At 38.4% G+C, this 11,009-nt stretch overlaps 1 protein-coding gene across 1 annotated transcript; it reads left to right on the top strand.

Moving 5' to 3' along the window:
- The first annotated feature begins 774 nt into the window (after nt 1–774).
- Nucleotides 775–5,607, top strand: LOC127121808 (uncharacterized). Its single transcript, XM_051052242.1, has 4 exons — nt 775–1,367; nt 1,533–2,511; nt 2,584–3,111; nt 3,562–5,607. Exons 1-4 carry the CDS (start codon nt 775–777, stop codon nt 5,605–5,607), a joined length of 4,146 nt encoding a protein of 1,381 aa, XP_050908199.1.
- The last annotated feature ends 5,402 nt before the right edge of the window (nt 5,608–11,009 follow it).

The following is an 11,009-nucleotide window of genomic DNA, read 5'->3' on the forward strand; positions in this document are numbered from 1 at the left end:
TCTATTTTTAAGCCATTAGATCAATTTTGGTATCGTTTTATCTTTCTGAAGTTTTTTTGATCGATTTCCTTCTTTGTGCTTGTTTTTTAAATTTTAGGGACATTGTTGGCATTTTGAACATTGTTGCTGCATTGTTGTGCATTAGTCCTGGCAACTAGGTCATCTTGTTCTGAACTTGTTGCTTTTGATCCTGAAGTAGATAGAACTTTGCACACACGACGTAGAGCAGTCCAGGTTTCCACTAGCTCACTTGAAATGGCTGATAATAGAACATTAAGGCAGTTAGCTGCACCTGATGTGAATTACAACGGTTTGTGTATTGAGTATGCTGCTGATGCTGTTCCTTTTGAGTTAAAATCAGGTTTAATCCATTTGTTGCCCAAGTTTAGTGGTCTTGCAGGTGAAGATCCTCACAAACATCTGAAAGAATTTCAAGTGGTGTGCTCTACGCCACTGAAGCCTGAAGGGATCACTGAAGATCATATCAAACTTCGAGCTTTTCCTTTTTCATTGCAGGGTGCAGCAAAGGATTGGATATATTCCCTCGAGCCAAATTCAATTGCAAACTGGAATGCTCTGAAAAAAGTGTTCCTTGAGAGATACTTTCCTGCCTCCAGAGCTGCCTCGATAAGAAAAGAGATATGTGGTATTAGACAGGGTAATGAGTCTTTGACCGAATATTGGGAGAGGTTTAAACAGTTGGTATCCAGCTGCCCTCAGCACCAGATCACCGAGTAGCTACTCATCCAGTACTTTTATGAGGGGTTGTTACCGATGGATAGGAACATTCTTGATGCTGCTAGTGGTGGAGCACTTGTCGATAAAACTCCGGCTGCTGCCAAGGCTCTAATTGAGAATATGTCACTAAATTCCCAACAGTTCACAACAAGAAATAATTCTGTCCAAATAAAGGGTGTGAACGAAATTCACGTATCCTCTCATGTTTCTCACTCCGACAAAGCCTTCGAAAATAAAATGAATGAGCTGAAGGATTTAGTGCAGCAGATGATAGTCGTAGGTAAGGCTCAAGCAACCCAACAACTTCAAACACCACCAAGGTTATGTGGCATTTGTACCTCTTCTGATCATCCTACTGATACATGTCCTATTTTGCAAGATGATAAGCCTACTGAATTACCTCCAGCTTATGCTGCAGCCCTTTACAACCAAAGTAACAACCAGAACCGGTATAACATTCCCGACCTGTCCACTAATAAGTACCACCCGAGTTGGAGGAACCATCCAAACCTCCGATATGGAAACTCACAAACGAGCCAACAACCTAACCCACCTCAAGCGGCTGCCCCTACACCTTCCGGACCTTCTTTAGAGGAACTTGTTAAACAAATGGCCGTCAACAACCTTCAGTTCCAACAAAGGACCGATGCTAACATCCAGAACTTGAACACGCAGATGGGACAACTTGCTACTCAAATGAATAACATGCAAGCCCAAGGGTCGAACCAACTTCCAGCCCAAACAGTTATCAATCCAAATGGTCCTAATGCTAATGTGAGTGCAATTTATTTGAGATCCGGAAAAGTTACAGAATCAGCCCCTGAAAAAAATAAAAAAATCATTGAGGTAACTTCTGAACTTCCTACTTCTGAAATGTCTGCTGAACCTCCTTCTCCTTCTTCTGTTGTGGTCGAAACTGAAAAAATTAAAGAAAAAGAGCACGTACCACCAGTCCCCTTCCCACATAGAGTTCTGAAAAATAAGAGAATTGAGGAGGGAGACAAAGAAAGAGAGATATTAGATGTTTTCCGAAAAGTTGCGGTAAACATCCCGTTACTTGATGTGATTAAGCAGGTTCCTAAGTATGCTAAGTTTCTGAAGGATTTGTGCACCAACAAGAGGAGGATGAAGGGAAGTGAGAGAGTCAATTTGGGAAGGAATATTTCTTCCTTTATTCAGCCCCGACCTTCATCTGAAAAATTTACGGGCGAAGGGAATGTTTCAGCCCTCACTATTCCGGTCTTGCCACAAAAGTGCAAGGACCCGGGAACTTTTGCTATCCCTTGTACCATCGGAAATAGTAAATTCGATGACTGCATGCTTGATTTAGGAGCGAGCATTAATGTTATGCCTACTTCTGTTTATAATAACCTTTGTCTTGGTCCTTTGCAGCCTACAGGTTTAATCATTCAGTTGGCGAATAGGAGTAACACCCGCCCTGCCGGCATAGTCGAAGATGTCCTTGTTCAAGTTAACGATTTAATTTTTCCTGCAGATTTTTACATTCTTGACATGGAGGGAGAAACAAGGTCCAGCAAAGCTCCAATCATTTTAGGAAGACCATTCATGAAAACGGCAAAAACTAAAATTGATGTTGATGATGGAAGCATGTCCATGGAGTTTGGCGACATTATCGCAAAATTTAACATTTTTGATGCCATGAAACATCCTTTGGAGGAACACTCTGTTTTTCGCATTGAGTTGATTTCTGAATTAGTTGATGACACTTTTTCTGATTTATTTTCTCTTGATTTTTCATCTGGTTTTGATGATGTTTATTCATGTTCTGATTGTACTGACACTAACCTTTGTGTTGTGTGTGCTGAGATTGATGCTGCCCTGCAGGCTGACGTATTTCCTACAGGTGAAGTTGTCGCCGATGAATCTGTTTTTGTAGCTGATGCTCTTGATGTTCCTGCTGCCCCAAGCGCCCCATCCATCGAGCATCCCCCGTCCTTAGAGCTAAAGGAGCTCCCTGAAAATCTGAAATACGCTTACTTGGAGAGTAATGAAAAACTCCCTGTTATTATTTCTTCTAACCTTGATTTCGATCAAGAAAACAAACTTTTGCAGGTTCTGAAGAAGCACAAAAAGGCAATCGGGTGGACATTAGCCGACCTTCCAGGAATTAGTCCTTCCATGTGTATGCACAGAATTTTACTTGAGGATGGTGCGAAAACAGTAAGGCAGCCCCAAAGGAGGCTTAATCCTTTGATTCTCGATGTCGTGAAGAAAGAGGTAACCAAACTCTTGCAAGCAGGTATCATTTACCCTATCTCTGACAGTAAGTGGGTAAGCCCAGTGCAGGTTGTACCTAAGAAATCTGGACTTACAGTTATCAAAAATGAAAAGAATGAACTTGTTCCCACTAGAGTGCAGAATAGCTGGAGAGTTTGTATCGATTATAGGAGACTAAACCAGGCTACTAGAAAGGATCACTTTCCTTTACCGTTCATCGACCAAATGCTTGAACGGCTAGCTGGTAAATCACATTATTGTTTTCTTGATGGCTTTTCAGGCTACTTTCAGATTCATATTGCACCGGAAGATCAAGAGAAGACCACTTTTACTTGTCCTTTCGGTACTTTTGCTTATAGGCGAATGCCTTTTGGTCTTTGCAATGCTCCTGGTACTTTCCAGCGTTGCATGCTTAGTATTTTTTCTGATTTTATTGAAAATTGCATGGAAGTCTTTATGGACGACTTCACTGTCTATGGTTCTTCTTTTGATGCATGCTTGAGCAGTTTAAGCTTGATTTTAGAAAGATGCATCGAAACTAACCTTGTTTTAAATTATGAAAAATGTCATTTTATGGTTGAGCAGGGAATTGTTCTTGGTCACATAATTTCTGAAAAAGGAATTTCTGTTGACCCTGCTAAGATTGATGTGATTTCTACACTACCTTATCCATCTTGCATTCGCGAGATTCGCTCTTTTCTTGGTCATGCAGGTTTTTACAGGCGTTTCATCAAAGATTTCAGCAAGATAGCTCTTCCACTGTCAAACTTGTTGAAGAATGACGTCACTTTCCACTTCGATGACAAATGCAAACAGGCGTTTGACTTCTTGAAGAAAGCATTGACCTCCGCTCCCATAATCCAGCCGCCTGACTGGACCCTCCCTTTTGAGCTTATGTGTGACGCTTCGAATTATGCTGTTGGGGCTGTCCTTGCACAAAGAGTTAACAAGGCTGCCCATGTTAATTACTATGCTTCTAGGACTTTAGACTCTGCACAGTCAAATTACACTACCACTGAAAAAGAACTTCTAGCTATTGTTTTTGCTCTTGATAAATTCAGATCTTATTTGCTAGGTTCCAAGGTTGTTGTTTTTACTGACCATGCAGCTTTAAAATATTTGTTGAAGAAGCCGGATGCAAAACCGAGATTGATTCGGTGGATGTTGTTGCTCCAAGAGTTTAATGTAGAGATTAAAGATAAAAGTGGAGCTGAGAACTTAGTGGCTGACCATTTGAGCAGGATAGAGAGAGATGAAGATCTTTTTCCTATTCAGGATGACTTTCCTGATGAGCAGCTTTTAGTTTTACATGGTATTACACCTTGGTTTGTTGATATTGTTAATTATCTTGTTGCTGGTGTTTTTCCTACAGGTGCATCCAGATCACAGATTCATAAACTCAAAAGTGATGCCAAATATTATGTTTGGGATGATCCATATCTTTGGAAGTTTGGTAGTGATCAAGTTATTAGAAGATGTGTCCCCGACTATGAGATTGAATCCATTTTAAATTTCTCTCATGCGTCTCAAGTCGGAGGACATTTTGGCCCGCAAAGAACTGCAAGAAAAGTCCTCGACTCAGGCTTCTATTGGCCAACTGTTTTTAAAGATGCTTATGAGACTTACCGCACTTGTAAAGAGTTCCAGATAGCAGGTACGAACATCTCTCGCAAGAGTGAAATGCCTCAGCAACCTATGCTTTTCTGTGAGGTATTCGATGTATGGGGAATTGACTTCATGGGTCCCTTTCCTGTATCGTTTGGTTTCCTTTATATTCTGCTTGCTGTTAATTATGTCTCAAAGTGGGTAGAAGCTATCCCCACTCGGACTAATGATTCTAGAGTTGTTGCAGATTTTGTCAGGTCTAATATCTTTTGCAGGTTTGGAATACCGCGAGCTATCATCAGTGACCAAGGCACTCATTTCTGTAACCGCACCATGGAAGCTTTGCTCCGAAAGTATGGAGTTGTGCACAGAGTCTCTACTGCATATCACCCACAAACTAATGGGCAAGCTGAGATCTCAAACAGGGAGATCAAACAGATTTTAGAGAAAATGGTGCAACCAAACAGGAAGGACTGGAGCCGTCGTCTAGAAGACGCACTTTGGGCTCAGAGAACAGCTTTCAAGACACCCATTGGGATGTCTCCTTATCGACTTGTTTTTGGTAAGGCATGTCATCTTCCTGTTGAGATAGAACACCATGCCTATTGGGCGGTGAAAAGTTGTAATTTGGAGATGCAACAAGCAGGTATTGAAAGAAAACTCCAATTACAACAGTTGGAAGAACTTAGATTAGAGGCTTATGAAATCTCTAGAATTTATAAAGAAAAAACTAAGCACTTCCATGATAAAGTGATTTCTAGGAAAGAGTTTTCTGTGGGCCAACAGGTTTTATTGTTTAATTCCCGCCTTAAGCTTATGGCTGGGAAACTTCGATCCAAATGGATTGGCCATTTCGTTGTTACTAATGTTTTCCCTCATGGTGCAGTAGAAATTAAAAGTACAGGTACTGACAAAGTCTTTAAGGTTAACGGGCAGCGTCTGAAGTTATTCTATGGAGGTTCGGTGCCTGAAGATGTCGGTATAGAGGAGCTTTCTTTGGAAGCGCCTAACTACACTGCAACTTGATCAGGGAGTTGTCCTTTCCTTCTCTTTACTTTAATAATTATGTCCTTTCATTGAGGACAATGCTTGTTTTAAGTGTGGGGGAGGGAATACTTTATTTTCTTTGTTTTTGTTCTTTGTTTTGTTTTGTTTCTGTTTTCTTTCAAAAAAAAATTGCATTTTTGTTGAAAGTTTTAGGCTATAGATTACTTTGAGTCGAGTTTGCGGAGACTTGAGAAAAATTCACAAGATCGGTATTGTTTTAACACCGTAAGTCTCCTGCATATGGAAATTGAGTTGAATTTTTATTATGTTTTAGCCGTACATTCGCATCCTCTGACAGCTCTTGAGTAGTTTATTTCAGCAGTCGGCACCATCTCACACACACTCTACGCAGGGAAGCCGATGAATATAAGTGAGTGTTCCGAAAAAAGAAAAAAAAAAGAAAAATAAAGGAATGCACCTTCTAAGTTTGGTGACCCTCACCCGGTCACTTAACCCAACAGATGTAGAACCTTAAAAAAAAAGTTGGAAATAAGACTCTTTTGTAGTTGGTTCAGCGGTTTCTGGTGCTGAACTTGGTAGGGCGAATTACGGTCCGATCCCCCGCAACTACAAGTGGATAAGCAAAGGGTTATGCCACTTAAGTACCAGAATCCCGTGCAGAAAAGGATCAGAGTCACTAACCGGTCGCCTTGCTATGAGTGTGTGGAGATAACGGGCTTAATGTGATTGCGCCTGAATGAAAAAGAGCAAAAGAAGGATGAGTAAGTTAGGCTTTGGTATAATAATATGATTCGAGTTGATTTGTGTATTCAGGAGGTTTATGTCTGCATAACTGTGGATTAATGTTCTTACAATATCCTTAGTGTGCAAGATTAGTACTTATCAATGCAAAGTTAACCGAAGAAGACTTGTAGCCTGGAATGAGTAGCTATTGATGTGTGTGTGCTTTCTTTGTTTTATTTCAATTTTGCTCGGAGTGCAAAAGTTCAAGTCCGGGGGAATTTGATAAGTGCATATTTATGCACAATTCTCCTACGTTTTACTTAGGCATTTCTTTATTTTATTTTGTTTATTTTTATATTTTATTATGTTTTCATATTTTATTTTATTTTTAGTTAAATTTAATTTTCGCACTTATTTTTCAGCTTTAGCAGTCTGCGCGGAAACGATCATAACTGGAGTTCCGAGAATCCGTTTGAGGCGTTCTAAAAATCGTCGGAAAGCTAAGAGAGAGAGCTACGACTTTCGTGTTGGAGTCGAAGTCAGATTCGGAGCTCAAAATTCCAGAATTTCGTTTCAAGTTACAGCATTAGAATTTTATTTTAGTGTTGGGTCATATTATGGGTCTGGGTTATATTTTCGACCCAGTTGGGTTTTGAACCGGATCCACTTTTTATCTTTTTAAGGAGAACGTGTGTACTGTTGAGAAAAAAAGGATTCACGCAAAAAAATATTGTTGAAGCTTGAAAACTCATGGAGAACTAATCCTCTTTGGACGGATTCACTGTACTCAGGTTTCAAACTTTGAGATTGTTATGATATTTACAATTTAATTTCTATTCCTTTCAATTATATCATGTGATTGTTGTTTGCTTAATTCAATTATCATATAGTGTATTTGATTTAATTTGAGTGATCTGTGTTCCTAATTTTAATCGTAGATTAACTCTGCTTAACTGTTAATTTGCTCTATCATTTACCGTATGCTTAATCCGGCAATAGGAACATGTTCTCATAAAATCTTCCACGCTTGTTGACTGATTTTTTCATCAAATAGGATAGAAGTCCCGCTTGGAAAATTGTATTTTCATCGGTCGATGATTAGTAAGAACCGAGGCAGTGGATCCGTTACTTTAATCGCTTATTTCAAAACAACTTATTTCAGTAATCAATTATTTTAAGTGCTTTTTTTCTTTATCGGAACCCTAAACCAAACCCCCCCTTATTTTATTACTGTTATTGATTTTCCCACAAGAATCCTTGAGAGACGATATTTCGAGTCATTGTCGCTATATTACATATTTACAAAAGCCACTCGTTTTTGATCCGCGAGCGACCGCGGATCACACATATACCTTTATTTCTTGTTTGTCTTGTCAGACCTTGTGCTTAGACAAAGCCCTTTTATTTCATTGCTTGTCTTGCCAGACCTTATGCATAGGCAAACTCCGTTATTTCTTATTTGTCTTGTTAGATCTAGTTGCGTAGACAAACATCCTTCTTCTTTCTTTGTTTTCGTAGTAGGCCGAACTACGAATGCTCTGACTTTCTAATTTCACAGTGAGAATACGTAGGCACGAGGATTCAGATTCTTCGCGAGCTACCTTATTTATTTCTCCATTCATCAATCAATACCATCTTTTTGAGACCGAACACATTTTTCCTTGGACTCCATGCACATCCTTTTAGGATGACCTAATCAAAGTCCATCTTGTGAACCAAGAGATGTTTGTGTTGTCAAACCAAACACTTTATTCTTTCTTTTTTTTGGCCAATAAGACTGTTTACTCGTTGGTTCAGAGTTTATTTCTTCATGGATCCAATATACCATTCTTCTTTGATTTCAAATTGTTTGTTCCCTACAGTGATATATTGTTCCTTTTACCAAACAACACTTCATTGTGTGCCCCATATATATCCTTTTAGGACGATTTAATCGACAGTCCACCTTGTGAACCAAGAGATGTTTGTGTTGTAAAACCAAACACTTTATTCCTTATTTTTTGGCCAATATGCATTTACTCTTTAGTTCCAAGTTGTTGTATCCCAAACTTTACCCTCTTATTTTCAACCATAGTTGGCTTATGTTTTTATCATCATATACATTCATGCATATCATTGGTTTTATGGTTATGAGATCAAGGCATATCTCTTGTGACCTACTTCAAGCTTTAAAAGGAAGAGTTGTGAAAATCAGTGCAAGGAGGGTGATATATCCTTAACTTCATGATCACTCAAGCTACAAGGGTTTTCTTATACCCTAATACATATCAATTGGTCCATTACTTCATCATTTGATTGAGAATTACAAGATATTGAAAGTTGATCACACTCTTTTATCTCTTGGTCCTTAAGCTATGAGTGTTGATTATCTCAGTGAGTGGCATACCCATGAAATTTTTGAACCATCTTAATCATGTTATTATGAAATACCTCTTTGTTCAAAGTTTTCTCCACTTTCCCCAGAAGAATCAGGATTTTGAAGTTGTGCACTCATCTCCTATCTTTTTGGACTAAAATTAGGGTTTGTGATAAAATCAGTTTATTTCTGATTTTTTAAGAAAGAATTGATTCCATGATATTCTATGTGTCCCTGAGTATCTATGTTTGAAAAATTGGCCATCAATTCTATTCAGAAGAAGTTCAATTGCTCAAGATGATCAATGGTTTGATTCAATTGGGGGAAAGTCAACTGAGCATGTTAAAAAGTCAACTCTGGATTTTTTGGCCAAAATTAGGTTCCACGAGTCAAATATGGTCTATGATTGAAATATTGATCAAGAAAAGTCAAGAGATCCATAAAAAATCAAGAATTTATGGAAAGTTACCTAAATTAGGAAATTAGGATTTTAGAAACTTGCTATTTTTTGGCAAGTTTGGTGTTAATGAGCTGCTGCCTTCATGGCCAATGTTATCTATGATCAAGAATCCAAATAAAATTATCCTTAACATGAATTTTTTTCTCCTTTCTCCATGGTTTAAGGAGGTACCAAGATTGAAGCATTTGGACCATCATGGCTCAAGATATGGTCATTGGAAGTTTGGTATTTCAAATTCATCCAATTGTCCCAACACTTAGAAAATTTCTAAGTGTTCTAATTCAGGATTTTCAAGCATGTTTATGGCATTTTTAAGGAATGTTATAGGCTCCATCTGAAGATATTTTCAACATGAAAATTTTAGTGTCAAGCTCCCTCTTTCCAATGGTTCCAAGAACACCTTATTTGGTGAGCCACAACTCAAGATATCATCTCCTAAAGTCGTCACCTTAAGTTGTTGATTTGGTTTTATACTTAGTGAAAATTTTGCTAAGTATTTGATCATTTTAAGCAACCCACTTCATGCCCATTTTTCATTTAGTTTCAAGCCTCATCTTGATCTGATCTGAACATAAGAGTTATAGATCACATTCCCCTTTCCATTTTTGCTCCAAATTTTTTCTAATTTGGTAGCTTAGTGAACAAGTTATTGACATGACAAGTGGGGACCTAAAGATCACTAAATGACCTATAATTTGCATATTGGTATGCAATTTCAAGCAGTCATTTTCATGGACATTTTTAAAGGGTCCTAAGGCCTTGTTTCAATTTTTCTCCAACATGAGACTTGCTTTTCTCTTTTCCTTCTTTCCAAAAAGCCCTAGCTCATTCCATTTGGCCAAGAAACCATGGAGTTATGATGGCTTAGACATGACCGATCCTTAATTTCCATTATCACATCTGTTATTGGTTTTGTGCATGATGTAATATTTTGTTTACAACATGGCTATTTCACACGCTCCCTACACCTCTCTCCTTGCCTTGTATGACCAAACAACACACATATTTCATGCATGCACATCATGTCTAACATGGGCCAAATATGGAAATTTTATGTTTTATCCCCTTTTCTCTCTCCACTGCCTTCAAGTCCCAAGAATTCTGAAGCATTTCACTCCACCTTAAGCTCCCTAAAAATGACACAAGACACACATGTTTGGCATCCAAAACGCAGCCTTGCGTACCACTTTTCAATATTTGCACAAACTACCAATCATGCTTTCCAACAGTTCTTTTACATTGGCAAACATCACACCTCATCATAGGCACCACATATAAGAGGTCCATGACCTAATTTCGAGGAAAGAGGTCACGGAAGAGAGAGAATTTGAATTTGCAACATTGGAGCTTGAAAACTTTTCTTCATTTGAAAGCTTGCCCTCACCATTTGTTATGCTTTATCTCTTCCTTTAGAAGAATACCAAGCTTTATTGGAAGGATTTATGAAGCTCAAATAAGTTCAAGAGGCAGTGGACCTTCTCCACTAGGTAAATTTCTTTCTACCTCACCTCCTTCATTTTTTATATGCACATGCCATGAACAACTTGAATATGTTGTATGTAGTTGGTTTAACATGTTGGTTTTGATTGATTGTTTGGATATGGGATGATTACATTGTTGAAACTTTTTGAAACAATTTGTTTTGCTTGACTTTCGTGCTATTTTTCTCCATGTTGAATCCATCTTTTTGAGATTTTCTTGACATGATGTTGTTCTACTCCATGAAATATGCGTTTTTTCTTTTAATTTCATTCATTTTTATGAACTGTGGACGAAGTTATATGCATGAGAAGATGCTGTTGGAGTATGCATGGGATTAGGGTTCAGGTCATATTTCATTTTTGAACCAAGTTTGAAGACAATAGTGTGTCCCTTTCTGAT

This window comes from Lathyrus oleraceus, chromosome 2 (genome assembly GCF_024323335.1).
Source record: "Lathyrus oleraceus cultivar Zhongwan6 chromosome 2, CAAS_Psat_ZW6_1.0, whole genome shotgun sequence".
Lineage (NCBI taxonomy): Eukaryota > Viridiplantae > Streptophyta > Magnoliopsida > Fabales > Fabaceae > Lathyrus > Lathyrus oleraceus.

What these genes read in the sequence shown, in the direction of transcription:
- LOC127121808 (XM_051052242.1), top strand. Translation starts at nt 775, where the DNA reads ATGGATAGGAACATTCTTGATGCTGCTAGTGGTGGAGCACTTGTCGAT. An exon ending in ATGGCCGTCAACAACCTTCA is followed by an intron (nt 1,368 to 1,532) that starts GTTCCAACAAAG and finishes AATTTATTTGAG; the next exon opens with ATCCGGAAAAGTTACAGAAT. An exon ending in ATGAACTTGTTCCCACTAGA is followed by an intron (nt 3,112 to 3,561) that starts GTGCAGAATAGC and finishes ATGGTTGAGCAG; the next exon opens with GGAATTGTTCTTGGTCACAT.